The 21,817-nt window shown below is 43.5% G+C and overlaps 1 protein-coding gene across 1 annotated transcript in view; it reads right to left on the minus strand.

The window, feature by feature from the left end:
* Positions 1-20,692: 20,692 nt before the first annotated feature.
* The window catches only part of SPATA5 (spermatogenesis associated 5), a 195,919-nt gene continuing 194,794 nt past the window's right edge, over positions 20,693-21,817 (minus strand). Inside the window, exon 14 of the mRNA XM_044681102.1 lies at positions 20,693-21,046. Within this exon, the coding sequence (XP_044537037.1) occupies positions 20,873-21,046 (174 nt within the window). The 3' untranslated portion in view covers positions 20,693-20,872. The remainder of the gene's footprint in view (positions 21,047-21,817) is intronic.

Raw genomic sequence — 21,817 nt, forward strand, 5'->3', positions numbered from 1 at the left:
AGTATTGACTCCAAGATGGAAGGTAAGGGTTTAAAAAAAAAAAAAAAAGCAGGGATCTTTCTGTGTACCCCCTAGTACTGACAGCACTGCCTGGCACACAATAGGCATTTGATAAATGTTTATTAACTGACTGACTTTTTCAAACCTACTGTTTCCCTAGGTCTCAGTATTATCTGAAAAATGGGGATAATATCATCTACTTGCCTGAAGACAGAGGATTTATTCTCCCAGACGCTCTCACAGCTATAAAAGCACAAGTTTTCTCAGGTTCTATTCATTTTGCCTCAACAAATATTTATTAAGCAGCTACAGTGTGCCAGATATGTGGATCCTAGGTTTCCTGGAGTCAGGAAGTCCTGAATTAGAATCCTTTCTCAGGCACTGATGAGTTCTATGACCCTGGGCAAGTCATACACTCCCCATTTGGCTTCTTTTCTTCATCTCTAAAATAGAGATCATCATAGCAGCATAATATCTCACAAGGTTGTTGCAAGAATCACATGGGATTGCACATAAAGAGTGCTTTGCAAACCTTAAAGTGCCATACAAGTGCTATTATGTTATTATGGAGTAAGCACTAGGGGTGTATATAAAAATGACATTGTCTTGCTCCACAAGCAGCTTCTGGTGTCCTGGGGGGAGAGTAAGATATGTAAATAGAAAATAATCAAGACCTCCAAAAAAAGTCCTTCTGATAGAGGCACTCAGGTTGAGCCTTTCAGAGAGTTTAGAATTCCAAAAGCCAAAGGTAAAGTGGGAGAGCACTGCAGGAAGGCGATATAGCCATGACAGACTACAGTGGAATGGTATGGAGTGGGGCAGAGGACACCAAGTTTCACTTAAACATGCAGTGGGGAACAAGTGTGAGGAGAGAGGTTGGGCACAGGTGAGGAAGGCTCTAGATGCCAAACAAAATAGTTTATGTCTTATCCTCTAGGCCAGTGATGGTGAACCTTTTAGAGATCAAGTGCCCAAACTGCAACCCTCATGCTGCATGTGAGCTGCTCCCTTACCCCAGACAGGGGAGGGAGGAAGCACTCCCATTGGAGTGGGTCATAGGAGAAATGTCCTCAGGCACGGTGGAGAGGGAGAAGGGGGCAGCCCCTTCTGGCACGCTCCGGCACATGTGCCATAGGTTTGCCAACACGGCTCTAGGCAATAGAAAGCCACGGAAGCTTCTTGAGGTAGAGATGGAACTGTAAAATATTTAGGGAGCTTTTTTGAACCCTTTCAGGTCTATTCTTGCTATTACCAATGTATGGCTCCATTGATCAAGCAGTGGCTACCTCAGGAAACTGGTACTGGTCATGAGCTCCAGAGTTTCCATGTGGCTATGTGGAGCCACCTCCTTCTTCCCTTGCTCCTTCAGGATCCACTGGCAGGGCCATTTTATATGGGGCGAAGGGCAGTGCCATTCCACATCAGAGTCTTCTCTCTTCAGGCTCATCTAGGACTAACGAGCCAGAGTCTCAAACCCATTATCATTTCTCTACAGCAGTGATGGGCAAACTTTTTAAAGAGGGGCCAAAGGAAAGGAAATGCTCATCTGTCAGTCAGTTTCTAAGGCAACTCTTTTGGAAGTTTCATCGTGTTGTATCCTACTCGTTGTATTCATCAGATTAGGAATAACGTCTCTGGGCCGAGGGCCGTAGTTTGCCCATCACTGCTCTCTAACAAAGTACCTTCTGGTGGGCCTTTTCCTACCTCTCACCAGAAAGGAAGAAGGTGACAAAAGAGGCGAAGGAAGGAAGAAGACAGAAAGAGAGAAATCTAAGGCCGAAATTCCAACTGGGACAAACTCATGAAAATAAGATGACCTCTGGAGCAGAAGTGAGGGGTTTGGAAGAAATTGCTTATCCTGCCTCTGCCGAGGTATTTGAAATGGAGAATTTGCTGGGCTGGCACATTGAGTCGGTTTATGCTGTGGAAAGCATTCCATGACATTAAAGGATTTGTTTGTTTGCTAATCTGCTTCAGAAATCAGAGGCCTTATTACAAAATAACGGCATGAGGGGGCTGGGGGCGAGGAGAAGGGGGAATGAGGTATGGAAGAAAGAAAGGGAAAGACGTGGTCTGCACTCATGTGGACAGCGAGTTCTATTAACCTATTCAGAATATGGCTTTTAGGGAGAAAGAAAAGGAACTCTGGATATTAGCTGGTTGGGTCCCACAGAGGGGAAACGTCCAGCACAGGCCCTAAAGCTGATAGTCCCTTACTCAATAAAACCGCGTTGGCTCCCTATTGTCTCCAGGATCAAACAGAAAGTCCTTTCTTGTTGTTCACTCGTGTCCAACTTTTTGTGACCCCATTGGGAGGTTTTCTTGGCAAAGACACCGGTGTGGTTGGCCATTTCCTTCTCCAGCTTATTTTACAGATGAGGAAACTAAGGCAAACAAGGCTAAGTGATTCGCCCAGGGTCACACATCGAAGACGTGTCTGAAGCCATATTTGAACTCGTGAAGAGGACTCTTGCTGGCTCCAGGCCCGCCATTTCCCCCACTGCCTATAGGGTCCTTAGTGCGGCACACAAGCTTCTTCCTGGTCTTTTTACCCTTATTTCTCTTCGTGCGCCCCGCTTGCTGGGGTTTCCATATGGCGGCCCCTCTCCGGAATGCTCCGGCTCCTCCCCAGCACTCCTTAGCCAGTCGCAGGCTGTCTCACCGCCCGGCTCCCCCATGAGGACGGAAGCTTGTCGAGGGCCAGGACTCTCGCTGTCTGTCTTGGTACCCCTGGCATCTAGCAGCGGCCACTATTTAGTGCTTCTCGCCTGCCCAGGCGCTCGGAGCAGGGGCCGTGGGGCCTGCGCTGCCGCCTGCCACCCCAGCCTGGAAGCCAGAGAAGGTGTCACCAAACAAGCGTGCTTGGTGTGACCGACCGCGGCGATGGCAGGGCTGCTGCGGGGCGGGGGAGCTGGCCCTCGGGGAGTCTCCTGTTCTGCTAAATCAGGCGGGGTCCTCCGGCGCTGGGCATCGGGGTGGCGCCGCAGAGAGAACTCCGGCCCGGAGTCAAGAGGACAAGTTCAAATCCCACCTTGGACCTTGGCTAGCCGTGTGGCCCTGGGCGAGTCACTGAGCTCCATTTGCCTCTCTAGAAATGAGCCAGAGAAGGACGCGGAACCCCCCACCCCGCCCCAGCATCTCTGCCTCGGGGTCACAAAGAGTTGGACGCAGTTAGAGAACGACAACAATTCAGGTTCTAAACGTGGTGGCGTCCGTGTCCCCGAAGGAGTGAGAATTCAGCCTTTGGCCTCTACGTGCGGGGCTCTGGGGCAAAGCCTTGGTGGCCCATCCTAGTTACGGCTCTTCTCAAGGCCAAATCCCAAGCCCAGCCGGGAGGAGCCTGCGAGTCTCTCAAGTCTGGTCTCTGGGATCCTTCCCCACCCCAGCAGGGGCGTGTTCTTGGAGCGCTCCGAAGGCAGCCTTTCCAGGATGGCTTCCGCGGAGGAGAGACTTGAGCAACAAATGACACCTCTTGGGAACCTTCCGTTTCCCGCACAGCCTCCTTCCCCCATTCGACTACCTTTAGGATTCGTTAAGTTTGGAACACAAACCAGCCAAGCCCCCTCTTCAAATACATCCGAGTAGGAAAAAAGGTAACGGGAGCATCTTCTCCTGAGCTGGGAATTCAGACCTTTGGAAAGCCAGTGGGCGCCCCAGAGAGCGGCGCCCCGAGACACCCCGAACTGGGGGAAAGAAACGGGAAGATTCTGCCGGCCTCCGTGTGTCGGCTAGAATCGTCTGAGGGATTGGCCGCAATCTCATTTCCTCTGGCCTTGCCGGCTTCCCAGGCCCCCCTTCCTCTCCCCCCTGCACCCCTTCTTGGGTCCTCCTGCCTTCGACCACCTGGACCTCCCTCCCGTCTCCAACAGCATCCTCCTCCCTGCTTAGGCCAGGGCTCCCGCCCTCCTCGGCTGGCCTCTGACCGTGCCCAGGAGCCTCCCTCCCGCCCTCCATCCCAAGCGGTGGCCTTAAAAGACAGTGAAGCTTTTTTTGGCGCAGCCATTTCCTTCCTCACCTTCCTCTGCTCCCAGAAGGTTCTCCTCTATTCTCAGCAATATCCTGGCTCTGCAATTGTCTTCCCACACGCGGCCCCTTCACAATACAGTTCCAGGCTCGGAAGTACCTCCCAAGAGCTCGGTAACCATTCAGGAATGCTCTCCAGGCACCAGGGTGGGATGAGCCAGGCCCTTTTCGGAGCCCCTTTTGGGGTTTGGGTGTCACCCCCAGCGGGCTTCCCTAGGAGACCCACCTTTAGCCCCCTGGGCTCGGTCCAGGAAGTCAGCGGGTCAGAAGGCAAAGCAGGAAGGAACCATGTCTCCTCTGTGCCCACAGGCTCTCGGGCTCCCTTCCCCCTCTGCTCTACCTCCTGGAATCCTTTCCTTCCTCCCCAGCTCTTTAAGCGCCACTCAGGCTGGTGCCTCAGGAACTGACTTTACTTACCCCGCATATAGTCTGTGTTTCCTTCAATAATATATTGTATTTAACGGTCTAAATATTTGTGCTTATGTGGTAGAACGTAAGCTCCGCTGGGGCAAGGCCTGCTTAATGTATTCTCAGCCCTTAGCACAATGCTGGGCACATGGTAGGCACTTAATAAATGCTTATGAATGAATGAATAAATGAATGAATGAATGATGGTGGACAGAGAGACTTGCTAGTCGGGAAGGCTCAAAGCAATCTTGAGGCAGCATGTGATTCAGAGGCCCTGAGGTTCAAATCCTGCCTAAGGTCAGATCTCTTAGGTTCTCTCTGCCTCAGTTTCCTCACCTATAAAATGAGGGGGTTACAGGGGAATTGCTCATTGGCTATGGGAGGGGGTGGGAGGAAGGGAGGAAAAGAACAGGAATCACGGAACCATGGAAAAACATTCTAAACTAATTAATTAAATAAACATTTTCAAATCACACACACAGAAAGGGGATTAGACTTGATAAACTCTTAGGAGCCTTCCAGGTCTAAATCTACGATTCTATAATCCTAGAAACAGCTCAGCTGCACAGGGGAGTCGGGAAGACCTATGTCTGAAGGTGCTTAAGTGACTTGGCTAGGGTCACACTTGTGGTAAGGTCTGAGGCAGAATTTGAAGTGGAGCTTCTTTCTCCACCTAAAGTCCAGCCTCCTGACCGTGTCCAACCAGGTCGGAATCCTACGTTTGCCACTTTCTAGCCAGGGAGTCCTAGACAAGTCACTTTCCTGCCTCTTTCATCTACCAAAGGAGGGCAGTTCCTCTCGGGCCCCTTCTAGCTCCTCATCTGGGGCCCTGGGATTCTTCGTACTCCCCGTTCCTCTTCGCCAGCCCCAACCTTTCACTGAGAACCAGAATGAGGACACTGTAAGGATTCTTTTCATTTTTTCAATGAGCGATCGGTTTCAAAACATCCGTCTGCCCCTTCCATTCAGAAACAATCCAACCAGAAAAAGAAATCCTTTTCCCACCTACCGGCATTCTCTGAATCACGTCCAGCCCCAACGGTGCCAAAACACTAGTTCGGTGCAGGATCGTCACAAACGTTCAGTTTGTGGGAAAAACCCAAACCCAGCTGCACAGCGGCACAGTGATCTGTGAAGTACCTCGAAGGAAAGCACGACAAAATAAGGTAGGCCAAAATGGCCCAAGAGATTTGACTTAGGCAGGATTTGAACCTCAGGACCTCTGACTCTAAATCCAAGCTGCCTCAAGAAGGAAAAGCCTATATGCTTTGAGCCACCACCATTCATTCATTCATTCATTCATTCATTCATTCATTCATTCACTCATTCATTCATTCATTCGTAAGCATTTATTAAGTGCCTATGATGTGCCTAGCATTTTGTTGAGTGCTAGGGATGTAAATAGAAAAACTAAACAGTCCCTGTCCACAAGGAGCTTACAATTTTCATTGGGGGAGACAAGGCAGAAAAGGAAGCTGAAAAGGGAAAGGTGGGGGGGGTGTGGAACCAGGGGGTGCTTAGTGTTCCATGGAGTCAAAACTAAGCAGAACTGCTCATGAAAAATAGAGAGTTAACTGGATCTGGGTTCAAATCTTGCCTCCAGCTCTTAATAGCTATATGACCTATGGCAAGTCACTTAAACTACCCTGTGTCTCAGTTTCCTCATCTGTAAAATAGTGATAATAATGACACTTATCTCCAAAGGTTGTTATAAGGATCAAAAGAGTAATGTATGGAAATCCCTTTTGCAGACCTTAAAGTGCTATATAATTGCTAATTATGATGATGAAGATGATTAAATGGGAATGAGAGCCTCTTCAGAGGTGGGAGAGTTTGGATGTGCACTGCTACACAAACCAGAGGGTTAAGCGATATCTTGGTTCATTTTGCTCAACTGCTTTTTTCCTTCCTTTTCAAAATCCTTTGTTACAAGGGATAACTGTGTAGGAGAGGAAGGAGGGATATATTGAGAAATGAGGTGACACAAAACCAAAAGATATCAATAAAACACTTTCAAAAAGTACTTGTTGAATGAGGGGAATTTCTAAATTCTGAGAACTAAAACCAAAGGATTAAGTCACTTTGAAAACATTTGCTCAATACCTTCCTTCAGATATTCCAAGAGAATGGTCCCAGGCCTAGGCATTGTGAAACATAAGCTTTCCAAACAGAATGAAACTACTCTGGAGCAAAACACAAAGAACATTTCCTCTATGCTAGCAAGATGAAGAATTAAGAGAGATTTCTTGCTGACATGTCTTTGCCCACGAAGCATATTTACTATATACTATGTGAAATCCAAGTTTGGCAACTAATTAAAAGTCTTTTCATTCTCCTTTGAGGTGGTGATGAAAATCCCAGTGATTTTTCATTTATGAGGATAACCTCACAGAACTGTAATTTATGAAGAAAAGAATACAGTAGTGTTTCCAGGATCTGGTGTCCCCAGGTACCTGTGGTTGAACAATTTATCTGTCTGCCACCAACCTGGTGATGAGCTTCTCTAAACTTAGCTGAGCTGGTCCTGAGACAACAGACAACGTCCAATAGTTTCAATGCCAGTCAAGAAAATCTTCTATGACTGTAACCTATTCACAGGAGAAATTTTGTCAGAAGAGAAATCTGCAAAGCAGAATTTTGCTTTCCAGAGTAAAAATAATAATAAAAATGAACAAAAAACTTCTACTTTTTCAATGAACATCCAAAAAAAATTGGAATCTTGTTCTTTTTGGTCAGTAGTGTGACTGTAAAGATGTTTTCTGCTACAGAATATTGTTTTTGAAAGTCTGTATGTTTCCTTCTCCTATGTTCATAATAACCTCAATGCATGCATGCATCAATTACTCTTATAAAGAGGTTGGTATAAAATAAAATATCATTGGGGAAAAAAGGTAGGTGGTATATGTTATAAGAAATAAGGCAAATGTTGATAATGGGGAGGAATAACAGGGATAAAGGGTGATGGCTGAGTTAAGGGAATGAATAGGCAATCTTGGTATAGGAAGGAGTAAAGGGGTTAGGTGAGTAATGAAGGGATGAATGGGTTGTATATAGGAGGGTAAGGGAATGAATGGGAGTATAGGAGGGGCTGCTCAAACAGGCTAGTCACTGAGGCTAGAGACAGAGGAAATAGACTGGATCCTTCAGGCAGGAAAAGGATTTCTCTGGTTAATTTCTAAAGTCCTTTGAGGGAGGAGTCAAGAAGGCTCCTCTCTGCCAGTGAAACTGAATGTCTGCAGGAAGTCTCAGCTGGGTACTTCCTGCCCAAGATGGATGCCTAGATTTCCCTCAAGAAATAAAAAGGAAAGTAATTTCTTCCCACTTCACCCTTTGCCTTAATATTCAATACAATGATTCACCAGAGGCTTTTGTATAGGTAACAAAGGGGATTTAATGATAGCAGGGAAAAGTTGAGGGAGAGAGGGCTTCAGGGTTTTGTAACTGCTGCTAGGGAGAAGAAAGCTGGTGTTGGGGGAAGGGTCACAGAGAAGGGAATCAGACTGAGAGAGTCTGGCTCTCCCAGTCAGGAAAGTTTCACTGCTCTGAAGTAAAGTATTTATCAGATCACTAAATAAGGGGGTGGCTTGATTTACGGGATGTCCTACTTGACTACAGAAGCTAAACCCACAATGTCCACCAAAACTACCCTTCCTCCCAGGGCCCAATGGGGAAATTCAGGGAAACAGGAGGGATGTAAATGGAGAGATCAGGGAGAGGTCCAGAGAAATCAGGCTAGTCCAAATGTCCCAAGGACAACAAGCACAGGCCAAGGCAGAAGCGAAAAAGCAAAAGCACTATTTATAGTATCAGGCTCCAATTGTCTTTCTGTGAACATTCTAAAACTTCTAACTGCCAGGGCTGTACAGTTGAATTTACAAAAGCAAAAAGCTTCTGCTGCAAACCCTGCATTACATATAATAGATACTGACCCTGAAGTCAGGAAGATACAGGTTTGAATCTTGCCTCAGACACTTAACTAGCTCTGTGACCTTAGGCAAGTCACATACCTTCTGCTTGCCTCAGTTTCTTTTTCTGTAAAATGAAAAATTTCACAGTTATATATGCCAAATAAGATAACATACATAAAGCATTTTACAAATCTCAAACTGCAATATAAATGCTTCCTTAAAAAAAAAAAAACTTACCTTGCAACTTAGAATCAATATCATTTATTAGTTCTAAGGCAGAAAAGTGGTAAAGATTAGGTAATGGCAGTTAAGTGACTTGCCCAGGGTCACACAGCTAAGAGTTATCTGAGGCTAAGTTTGAACCCAAAACCTCCCATCTCTAGGCCTGGATCTCAATCCACTGATCCACTTAGCTGTTCCCAATGCTATCTTAATTTTTTTTTCTGAAGAAGATTCTGTAGATAAGAAAGCAGGCATATGGCACAGACATGAATGATATTCTCTCAATCACCTTTCATCAATAATAAGTTATTTGATTTTAAAAAGTTATTTTTTTGGTATCTCCTCCTTTTTTGATGACCAGCCTATTAATATTGAAAAGCAAAAAAACAAATCCTCAGTAATAGTTAGCATTTATAACACTAAGATTTTTCAAGTACTTTACATATGCTGTGTTTTATTTAATCCTTACAAGAATCCTTTGAGATGAGTGCTATTATCATCCCCATTTTCTAAATGAGAAATTGAGGCTTACAAAGGACACATAGGATTCACACTCAGATCTTTCTGACTCCAAGTCTAGCACTCTACCGACTGTACCACCTAGCCTGGAAACTGGATCACCTCCATCATGAAAGTCTTGTCTGTCTCCTTGCTCTAGTCCAATTGCTTTTTTTTTTTTAATGTCGTTATCATCAATTCTATTTCCTATGGCTTCTTTATTTTTGTTTCTTTAACATCAGTTATATTTTCTATGATATCCAGATATGATTATTACACTGTTATTGATGGAGAAGTTTCTCCTCTTACTTTGCCTCTTACATGACACATCGGTCCTTTAGTGAATGCAGATCTCAACTTTGGATATTAACTTAGGAAGGGAAGAAAATTCCCCATTTTATTACTGGTGAGACTCTGGCATGGTAAAGAGGCAATGGGAGTGGGAGAGGAGAACTTTACCACTAAGTTTTAAATCCTTACCATAATAATGGACATCTACATTTACATTTTCAAAACAAATTATTTATTTATTTATATCTTTATTCATTTATTTTAAATTCATTTATCTATCATTTATTTATTTGTTCATTTTTAGCTTATTTATTTATTTATTTGGAATTTTTAAATCTTTTCCACGTGCCTCATTCCCTCCCTCCCTCACACACCCCCACTCCCCATCATAGAAGGCAGGATCTGACAAACAGATATGTATATAGAGATTCTATTTTTCAGGTTTCCATTTTTCAGTTCATTCTCTAGACATGACATTCACAAGTTATTTTCTTCAAGTATTAAATCTGTGGCTGTGTATGGTATTGCCTTGGTTCTACTCATTTTGCTGTTTGTTATCCCATGTAGTTCTTTCTAATTTATTATTAATTAGCCCGCTCATTGACTCTTTGGGGTATAGTAGTATTCCATCATAATCACATACCATAATTTATTTAGCCACTGCCCAGTTGGTGGGGAATTTCCAGTTCTTTGCCACCATAAAGAGAGCTGCTATAAATATCTTGGAACATATAAGTTCTTTTCCTTTTAACTTGATCTCCTTGGGAAACAGATCCAGCAATGGTATACACAGTTTTATAACTGTCTAGGCATAATTCCAAGTTGCTCTACAAAATGGTTGGATCTGTACACAGTTCCACCAACAGTGTATTAGTTTCCCAATTTTTTCACACCACCTCCATCATTTCTCATTTCACCCTTCTGTCGTTTTAGCCTATCTGATGGGTGTGAGATGATATCTCAGAAATCTTTTGGTTTGCATTTCTCTAATCAGTAGTGATTTAGATCTTTTTTTCATATACCTATATATGACTTTGATTTCTTCATCCAAAAAATTGTCTGTACATATCTTTTGTCCATTTATCAACTGGGGGATGACTCATCATTTTTAATAACAAGCAGAATATTTATTACTATTAATTTACATTGAATTTTGATTCAATAAAATTATAACCCAATAAGAGAACTCACTTTCAGTAATCAGTTTGAAAATATGAGCTCCCTTTCCAAGGAGTTGGATCAATTTTTTGTTTATTACCTAAAAGCCAATCAATTCTTTTGACCCTTTAGTCAGTCCTGAAAACTCTTATTCTTATAAATTTAATAATGTTCTCAATGTAATTTAGGTATGAGACCTCTATCCTCAGTAATAATAGTAGTAATAGTTAGTATTTATAACACTTGAAGATTTTTCAAGCACTTTACATATGCTGTGTTTTATTTAATGCTTACAAGAATCCTTTGAGGTGAGTGCTATTATCATCCCCATTTTCTAAATGAGAAATTGAGGCTTACAGAGGACACACAGAATTCACACTCAGATCTTTCTGATTCCAAGTCTAGCACTCTACCCACTATCCAAGAGGCTATCTTTGAATTTCTCCCCCACATTCTGTTTTCCTCCTAATCTTGCCAACATTTGTTTTCTTTGTACACAATCTTTTAAATTTAATGTAATCAAATTACCCATTTTACAGCTCACAATGCTCTCCATCTCTTGTTTACTCACACATTCCTCACTTAGTCATAAATCTGATAGGTATTATGTTCTCTGTTCTTCTGACTTACTTATGATATCTCCTTTTGTAACTCCATCATGTATTCGTTTTGCTCTTAGTGAATTGTGTGTGACCTACTTATTTTAAAGTAGATAGATGGATCCTCTTTAGCTAGATCATCTTATTCTATAATAGAAGAAAAGCTAAAAGGGAATGGAGGTTCTTGAGTCCAATACCCTCACTTTTTTGAAATGAAGAATTAAGACACAGGGAAGCTATATAATAGCTCAGGGTCAAACAGGTAATACATAGCAATGAATTCTGAGGGCCCATCCAGCTATAAATTTATGATTCCAACCTAATGTCCCTGACTTTCTTTTTCCACTACTGTGAGTACTTTGCAGATAGCTTCTCCAAAGACAGAAATCTCAACCCTTTCTGTGAAATTCTTGTCTGGGTCCTACCATAAATTTACTGACAAGAGTCCATTTAGAATGTTGAAGGTCTTTCTGATTTATTTCTTGACATGCAATAATATACTCTTGCTATGTAACAAACTCATCTTTTATTCTGGTCATAGAAGCCAAGGTCATCTGCCACATCCCAGGCCATCGCCAGTCATCTTGACTTTTGTCTTGCCACTGCATATGATATGCCACTACATATATTATCCTGTTTGGTCTTCAAAGCAATCATGTGAAGGAAGTATCATCTCCTTGAAAATGTAACCCAGCTTCCACTCAAGTCTGGTGGTTCTGCAAGAGGATGCTCCTATGCATCTTCAGCTGCCCATGCAGGGGAAGAGGTGAACTTGTTTCAGTCATTTCTGACTCTTCACAACCCCATTTAGTCAATGCCCATTTGGGTATTCAATGACTCTGGAAGAAAGAGTGAGGCTGATGTGCAATTCTGCCTCACTTAAGTCCAATTTATTTGTGAGTTGAAAGGTATCACCACGGATGTCATTCTGGTCCTCTTTGAGTACAAAGGACAACAACCACCACCACTATGCTCTGATGTCCTTTGCATTGTTTCTGTGAATACCGAGTATATGCGTTCGCCAAAGACTGTTCTGTTCTGTCTTTAGATTCCCCACGCCTACCGATCACTTAACAAACATTGGTTTGGATGAACAAGAGACCCAATAGACCCATAAGAGATATGGGCACTTCAGTCTTGTTCTTGGGAATTCTGCTATAACATGGACCATGCAGCTTTCAAGAACTTTGCAAAACGTTTTGCATCTTATCATATAATATATATTACAGTTGAGCGTGTTGGTGTTTTTCCTCTCTAGTTCCACAGAAGTTGAAAGTTTGCTTTTAAAAAGAAAACTCGATCAATGCCTCTCATATATACCTCATGGTCATTTCCAGATACATGCTCTACCCCAAACACATCTTTCCTTCTGGCAAGTTCAACACAGCCATCTGATCCTTTCTTTCTCAGTCGATTTTTATTTACCATATACTGCACTTATGATCTCAGCAATGTGGGAAACTCCCCAAGTGAGAACTTTTCCCACAAATGCTGATCATTAGATAAAAGAAAAACAACATATGCAATGAATACAATGATAAAAATGACAAGTATTAGAACAAAACGGATGGCCTTTTTTCAGACCGCATTCTTGACTTCTCTGCATCCTTTGACCCTGGCAATCAGCCTTTCTTCTTTGCTAGTTTCTAATATCCAGGTTTTAGTGACACTACACTCAGTTGGATTTCCTGCTATTTATCTGATCACTCCTTCTCAGTCTCCACTGGATCTCCATCTAGGTCTCTCAACCTGTGATGTCCCACCGGGCGTGGTCCTGGGTTCTCTTCTCTTCTCTTCTCTCTATGCTATTTCACTTGGTGATCTTATTCATTCCCATGGATTCAATGATCATTTCTATATTTATAATTCTCACTTCCACATATCCAGTCTAAACCTCTCTGCTGGCCTCAGATGTCCAAAAGACTTTTTAAACTCAACATATCAAAAACTGAACTTATTATTTTTCTCTAAACAACTGTCCCTATTACTGTTGAGGGCACTGTCATACTTCCAGGCTCATAATCTAGGTGTCATCCTTCAATTCTCATTATCTTTCACTCCCCATATCCAGTCTGTTGCCAAAATCTGTTGATTATACCATTATCTTTCATGTATGTCCTCTTCTCTCCTCTGACACTGCCATCACCCTTTACCTGGTCCTCATCACCTCATACCTGGACTATTGCAATAGCCTACTGGTGGGTCTCCCTGTCTTGAGTGTCTCTCAATTTAATACTTATTTAAAATGATCTTCCTAATCCAGAGTAAAAAAACCCCAGTGGTTTTTAGTATAAACATTTTGTTTGGCACTCAAAAGTCTTCATGACCTGGCCCCTTCTTACCTTTTCCAGTCTTTTTACACCTTATACTTTTCCTCTAGCGCTCTCACTTTATTTATTTAATTTTTGACATTTATTATTTTTTTTATTGAGATCCAAACTCTCTCTCTTCCTTTTGCCCATCTTCCACCCATTGAGAAGGCAAGCAATATCTCATTTTGAATTTGAATATTCTAGGCACCATAATAGATTTTTATGGTGGGGTTCTTTTTTTTCCTATTTGTTCATGCTTCCAGCCTACTTTCTAACTTTTTGGGTCAATCTTCTACACTTTTCTGGAGGGAATGGCTGGGCTCACTTTTTTGCTGCTGCTTTCTTGGGGATATCCAGTGTTGTGCTATTCTAGGATTTCAGGGACAGCTTAGGCTAAAGACCTACAAGCTTTCAGTGCTCTCAAAGTTTTATGATTTGGGGCAAAATCTGTTGTTTCCTGCCCTTCTGGCCCAAGTTCAGCAAGTTTCTTATGTGGGTTTTGATCAAAGAAACAAGCCTGTAGACTAGCCTTGTCTGAAGTTTCAGTAGTCTTTTCCTGGAGTCAGTCATCATAAACCAGCACTGACAAAATTGCAGGCTCCCCTTTGGTCTGGGATTCTTGCCCTTGTTATTCCTCTGCAGGCATCTGATTGGGCTATAAATTAAGAGTGAGACCCTACTCTGCTCTTGGGAACCAAGCAACCTGGCTGCTGCTCACTTCTGAACTTGTTTCTCTCTTAGTACCCATTCTGGACCTGCAACTATTCACCTTGGAATGCTGCTTTTAAGTGAAAGTCCCCTGCTCAGTTCATTGTGGACCTTTGACTCAGAAAGGAGCACCAGAATGACCAGTTCTACTCGTTCCCGTATTATGCACAAGTTTAAGCCTTTCTGATGGATCTGGGATCTCCTCAATCCAGTGGATAGTCTCTCCATGCTCTGGAGGGTTCCATGCAATGCTCCTGGCCAGACCCTATCCCCAGATCCATCCTTAGACCTTTATGTGCTGACCTGGGCTGCAGAAATGTCTTACTGTGATTTTTTCTTGGGATTTCTCAATTAGGACACTGGCATATTTTTTATTTCCAACAATATATTGCTTTCTAATCAATTCTCCTATCTTCTTTCATCCTATCTGTAGTTATGGTTATGATCCTTAATCACGTCTCCCTTTATTGTATCCTTTTATAGTTCTTCTTCTCTTATTCTCATCTCACACTTGACAAAGGAGGTAGAAAAATCTACAAGTGAAGTGGTATATTTATATATAGGTACATGTAATTTTTTTTTTTTTGCTTGGAAGCTTTGGATTTTACCTATGATATTTCTAAGTATCTTTAGTTTGGGATTTCTTCCACTTCGTCCTTTGGTTCTAACTGATCCATTTTATGATTTCTTAAAATGTAGAATATAGTTATGATTTTTCATTTTGTCACATTTTCCCAGAAGTCTGATAATTCTGTCTCCTTGACCTGTTTCCGGATTAGATGTTTCTTGATAGTTGATACCATACCTTTTCTCCCCTATTTTTTAAAGTCTTTTAACTTTGTTCTATATTTCTTGTTATCTCATGTGTTCTGGTTGGTCCTGACTTAGGTCAAGTCCCTTCTAAGTTTGGGTATGATGCTGGAATAAAACGAGACACTTGTAGGTCATTCATCAGTTTAGAAAAAGAAATTTACTTAACCATATGTTATGTTTATAATAATAGAGATGTTGGGAAGCTGATGGGCTGGCCTGAGCTAGAAACCTGCGGGACTCCTTCTCCCCCCACCCACATACACACAGGCTTGAGTGAGTAGGGGGGGGGGGTAGGTGCTCTTTGCTCTCAAACACTTCCCACCAAGCAATTGGTTTTCCATTGAAAATGGAGGCAGGGCAGTGTCCTCTGGCAAGGCTCAGCAAAGGCAAATCTCTAGTGCAGTTCACTTTCTCAACTTATATCCCCGCAGGTTTGATGGAGGGGCAAAGGAGAAGCTTGATATCTTGTTATCAAGAACTGAGATGGATCTGACTTCTTTGGTTGGCAACTGAAAGGAACCAAGCTTTATGGTAGCTGTGAGTATGCCCTAAATAATAGTCAGACACAACTACTAAAGATGAAGTTTTATATTGATAAAAGAGGAAGGGAAGGCAGGGAAGGGATATCAAGGATTTGGATAAGACCTGGGAAGCCCTGAACTGTTAGGTAGAAGCTGCCCCTCCCCACCAGGAGGGAGTAGCAGACTTTATATCTAGCTGGCCCTCAAGGCTTATAATTATCACTTCTAATATCTAAATAACTAAATGAATAACAAAATGCTATTGCAATAAAGGTCTAATTCCACTAGCCAGGCAAACTCCTGAGTAGAAACCAAAATGGCTTCTGCCACTATGGCCACCAAGGCAAACTCAAACCGGGAACAACAAGCAGAGTGACCTGCTCCCCTTGACCCCCAGGAATCAACTGTCCAACTCCTTTCCAACTGTCCCCTCACCCAGAGTTCTCCGGGGGGGGGTCCCCAGGAATTCTGAGTGAGGCTTGTCCCTGTACCTTGCAGGAATTCTACCCTGCCATTTTCCATGTTATACCATAGCAAAAGACTATGTAACAAGGAAAGGCACTGAAGATATCTGAAGTTGATTCAGCTAGATTAATCTCTCTTGCCTGAGGTATCTATTATGATCTGGCAGCCATGGAGTAGTGTCCCTGAAGCATCTCTTGGCTCTTGGTATTTGGGCAATGAAAAAGAACATCAACAGCCTGAGTCTTTAGTCTAGTCTTTTTATTTTTTTAAACCCTTACCTTCTGTCTTGGAAACAATACTGTATATTGGTATCAAGGCAGAAAAGTGGAAGGGCTAGCAAATGGGGGTTAAGTGACTTGCCCAGGGTGACACAACTACAAAGTGTCTGAGACCAGATTTGAATCCAGGATCTCCCATCTTTGGGTCTGATTCTCAATCCACTAAGTTACATAGTTGCCCCCTTTGGTCTAGTCTTTTTCATTTCTTTTATTTTTAAACCCCTACCTCTGTCTTGTAATCAATACTGTGTATTGGCTCCAAGGCAGAAGAGTGGTAAGGGGTAGGCAATGGGAGTTAAGTGACTTGTCCAGGGGCACACAGATGGGAAGTATCTGAGGCCAGATTTGAACCCAGGACCTCCCATCTCTAGGCCTGGCTCTCAATCCACTGAGCCACCCAGCTACCCCTCCCCACCACCTTGGTCTAGTCTTAAAGAAGATCTCAATATCTTCTAAGAAAAAACTCTCTAACAGGAATATGAGCAGAGGGGTCAGGATATTGCTCCTGCCACATCCAGGGATCACTGAGATCTGTTTGCCTATTCTACTAAGCCCTTTCTTGGGCTCTTGGCCTGCCCCTGAAGGTTTTTCTTGCCCTTGAGAGGACAACGGGCATCTAAAAGGATTAAGGACTAGGAATGAGTATATGAGTGAATAAAAAGTCTCTTTCCTAGTTTTTCTTCCAGAATCCCAAGTTCCTTTTGTATTTCTTCGTGTATTATAGTTTTTATGGACAAGCCACACCCCACTTGTACATGCAGAGTCATCTCCTTCTGGGTTTATTTTTCTGCCTTTGCATGACCCATAGTATTTCATGCCCCTGCTAGGTTTTTTCTTCTGTTATTCTCACTTCCAGCTTCAGTTCCTGATTTGGGGCTTCGTGACAGGGCCAGGCTGCATCCCTGCTAACATCCCTGGATGGTTGAGGAAGGCTCTGCTTGTTCCTCTCCTCTCTATGTGATACGGATGTTGTAGTATGCTTCCTTAATTCTTGGGTTCTGACTGGTCATCTCATCTAGGACAACTCTGCTGGCTTTGGTCCATCTCTGTCTCCTTCTCCTCACAAAATCCCATGCAAGTTGGTCCGATCCCTTGGCGAGGTCCTACCAGAACTCCATTTGGATGCGGGAGTTGGTGCTGGTCTCAGGCATTCTGCATGGCCCTTGGCACAGACAATCAGGTTGCTTATTATTTCTAGTTATGGCTCTCAGGATTCAAAAGTATCCAGCCAGACTCTGTTCCCTGCTTAGTGACTATGTATGGGGGGGGGGGGGCTGGCTCCATCCCCTACTTCTGTCCTGACAGACCAAGGACAAGAACCCGATGATTTCAAGCCCAATTGCCAGGGCTGGTGCTGTCACTGAATTCCACTGGAGCATCCTCATTTAGTGTGTCCAAAGGCTTCAGGCCTATTTGCTGGAGGGCTTGCTGACTTCTCTGGTGTGGCCCTACACCAAAGGTTGATAAGCCATCTTCTTGGGTAGTCCTGGAGTGGATGAGGAGCTTCTGGCTCATCTATCCTAACTGGACATTTGCTGGAAATGTCCACCTGAGAACTGGGTTCCTTTATAATCCATCGTGTGGTGTCCTTACTGGACATCTCCTAGGATGAATCCATACCCAGGACTGAAAATGGAATAGTTCCAGGAATCATTGGAGTGAATTCTGCCACTGGGGCCATCTGCTCCTTTGGTGGCCTTGGCCACATCCCTACAGCAAGTACTTTGTCCGTACATATCATACAACACTGACCTTACAGAGTGTTCCAACCAGGAAAACCTCAAACCACCCACTGAGTCAAACTGTTGTATTATAGACTCTTAGGGAAGGAATTGCCACACCATCTGTAGCAATAGCAATTAGGTAGGTAGAGATCAATCTTTGTAGAGAAGCATGCTCGAGCATGGTGGCCTGGGAAGAGTCCTGGGTTTGGGACCAGTGGCTAACGGATGCTGAGAAGAATCGCAGTCATCTCCATCAAAGGCCCATTTCACAAAGGAAACAAAACCAAAAACAAGGGAAAATGAGGCTCCAGGACAAGGGGGCTCGTCCAAGGTTATATAATATAGTAAAGGGGGAAAACTGGAATTCAAACACAGATTTTCCAGTCCTAATCCATTCCCTTTTTCTTCCTATCAGCCTGGGTCCATCGGCTCTGGGTTTGGATCCCAGTTCTGCTATTCACTATTGGTGTGACTTTTGAAAGTCACTAACTTCTGTGGGCCTTCATTTCCACACCTATAAGATAATGCATTTGGACTACTTTTTTTTTTTTCCTACAGTCTCTTCTGGGCTTAAATCTGTGCTTTCTTCTGTCTGGAATCAGGTCTTGAGTCTTGTTACTCTCGGTTTGGGATTAAACCTCCGAAGATTCAGAAACACTGTCCTGCGGATTCCTAAATCTATTAAGGTATATCTCCCCAACTCAATTTACTGGGGCTTAAGAAATATTCCTATATAAAATACTTCCCCTCCCAACCCCTTGCCGTGTCCAAATCTAGCATTCCTCTTGACTTCTGATACTTGGCGGATGAGTTTAGGGGATATAAGCATTCCTGACTCTTTGGGACACACAGACGGCATGGGTTTGGCAGTGCCAACTAAAATGAGAACAAGGATATGGTCACGTGTCAAGTTTTGGTGATGTCCTTAGAGACAGTCTTTAAGTACCACTCTTCTAACAATTTTATCAGTTCTACAAAAGGGAGCTATAAAAAAATCCACTCTAATTTTAAGAGGAGGGTTATTTGGGAAGCTTCCTTTATCCAAATGTTAATATATCTCATGGTATTCCAAGGAGGCTTCCCTGGAACACTAAGGAGCAGACTCAAAAATGTAATTCAGAATTTTTCTGAAAGGCAGACAGAGGTGGAAACATTTAGGAAATACACCCATATTATCTGCCAAACCAAACAATTTCCACCAGTAATTAGGTATTTCTGCATCCACTTTTTTCCTAGGAATTAAAAAAAAATATTGCCTTATCAGCTCCTTTTTTTTCTCCTCCTCCCAGAAATGACTCTGCTGGGAATTTGTGAGGAGTCACAGAGGCTGACTCTGGGTTGCTGGCTTTGAACTTGGAAGGAAACAAAGGGCTTTGGTTTCTAGTGTGGTTCCGGACTGTGAACATGTCAAGAAGATCTAAAGATTCTGTTTTATTTATAGCATTATCTCTGAAATCAATAAAAAATTTATCAGCCACAGAAATTATGTTCTTATTGTTACTGTTTAATTGATTAGTCGTGTTGTGCTCTTTGGAACCCTGTTTGGGGTTTTCTTGGCAAAGATACTGGAGTAGTTGGCCATTTCCTTCCCCGGCTCATTTTACAGATAAGGAAACTGAGACAAACAGGGTGAAGCAACTTGCCCAAGATGACACTGCTAGGAAGTGTCTAAGGCCAGATTTGAACTCAGGAAGATGAGTCTTCTTGACTCTAGGCCTAGCCCTCAATCCACTGTGCCTTTTAGCAGCATCATAGATAGCACTTACTGACAATACCCGATTTATCCAAGAAAATGGCCCAAAGAAGGGCCACAAGTGGAAAACACCCAATCATCCTCCTTTGCAAACACTGAAAGGGGGCTGCATTTGCCAGGGAAACTGATCCTCATGGGTTTCCTTTTTTGGTCTAGGCCAATATGGCGAAGGCTGGATAAAAATGTTAGCTGTTATCTGGACAAATCTATTTCTGGCCCAAGGACTAAGTGAAACTTTGGCAAGTCTGTCTGGCATCTTTTCTTGATGTCATAAATCAGAGCGTGGGAAGGATTTTTAGCACACCATTCATGAAACTAGTGCTTCCCTTGGTGTGAACACCATTTGATTGAATTCAATTCTACAAAATATATATATATATATATATATATATATATGTATGTATATAGAAATAATTCATATAGTTACAGAAACAAGAGCTCTTGTCCTCAAGAGGCTTTCAATCTACAGATACTCTGAGAAGTAACTACAAAGTACATATGATGAAATGAAAAGAAATTTCAGGTTTCAAGAAGTAGAGAGCACAAAAGTTGGGGGACTTAAGAAAGACTTATGTAGGGATGGTAACATTTGAGCTCTGCTTTCAAGAAACTTAAGGATTCTCCAAGGAGACGAGGAATAAAGCTTTAGAGCTGGAGGGGGTCCTCACGGACCATTTCCCCAAACCATTTTAAAGATGAAGAATCTGGGGGGGAGGGGTCAAAAAGTTCACTGTTTTGCCCAGGGCCATACAGCAAATAAGAAGCAGAGGTGAGGTTTAAGTTTAGATCTTCCCTCCCATTGGAAGGAAATAAGGGATTTCTGGTGCACAAACTGGGAAGGAGAAGATGAGACTCGCCAGCAGCTGTGTTGCCAATACATTGATGAAAATATTGGCAAACATTTCTAGATTAAAATCTGATTTAAATCAGAAGACCAGAATAAAACCCAGATCACAATAATTCATTGTAAAATGGAGTCCCTCGTTCTTTCCATTGAACTCACACAATTCAAATGGTTTCTCTCCATCTTTATTGGAGGACTGGCAGCCAATCGATTCTACCCAAGTGGATTTCAGATATTCCATTTATAAGAAGGAACATTTTGGCCACCTCAAGTCACGCTGCCTATAGGAAATCAAGTTTTCTTTTAAAAAGGTGCCTGAATAGACTGTATTAGGGCCTATTCTTTTTTCAGCATGTCTGTCGTCCATTTTTATGATAATCTGCATAAAAATGCCTCAAGGATTCAGGAATTCTTGGGGTCACGATGTTCAAGGCCTCTATGAAGTGCCTTCTCATGATAAATTTGGCTTGTATATCTTCTTCAAGAGCCAGGAGGCCTGCTTCTGAACAGACTGCTGTAATCTGGAATGGAAAAAAGAGAAATAAAGTCATTTATTTGCTATCTCCCATTTCTAAAGAGGTAGAGTCAGAAGGGATCTCTTGTGGATGCACCGTCTCCGTTGTGTCTGACTCTTCCTGACCCCATCCGGGGTCTTCTTGGCAGAGGCAGCAGAATGGCTTGCCATTGCCCTCTCTAGCTTATTCTACAGATGAGGAAACGGAGGCAAACAGGGTCACGCAGCCAGTGTCTGATGCTGCCAGATCTGAAGTCGGGTCTTCCTGCTTCCGGGCCTGCCGCTCTAACACGGGCCACGCAGATGCCTTCAGAAATCATCAAGCCCACCAGCTTCGCCTTCCAGATGAGGCCTTGTGGGAGGCGTGACAGAGGCGTGACGGAGGCAGTCTCGGAGCCCGGGCCGTAGGACCCGGGAGCTGGCACGCTCGCCCTGGTCTGCCCGACATGTTTCCAGGGACAAATGCGGCCGCAGGCCAGCCGCCACGCTGCTGGAGGGACAGTGCATCCGTGCACGGAAGAAAGCTGGGCCTGGGCGGCGCCAACGACCCCTTTGTTCTGGGGAAGGAGGAAACAGCCACCCTGGGAGTTCCCAGCCTGGCTGACCGCATGGGTCCGAATGGGTGGAAGCTGGCGGGGGCGGGACGGGGCTGGGATTTCGAGGGCGGCAGGCGGGGGCCAATGGAAGCCACGGGTCCAGCTATTTACTGGGCTTGTTCCCTCTGCTGGTTCACTGGCCAAAAGGCAGGCGGGCGAAAGAACGGGTCACCCCCTCACCC

This window comes from Gracilinanus agilis, chromosome 6 (genome assembly GCF_016433145.1).
Source record: "Gracilinanus agilis isolate LMUSP501 chromosome 6, AgileGrace, whole genome shotgun sequence".
Classification (NCBI taxonomy): Eukaryota; Metazoa; Chordata; class Mammalia; order Didelphimorphia; family Didelphidae; genus Gracilinanus; species Gracilinanus agilis.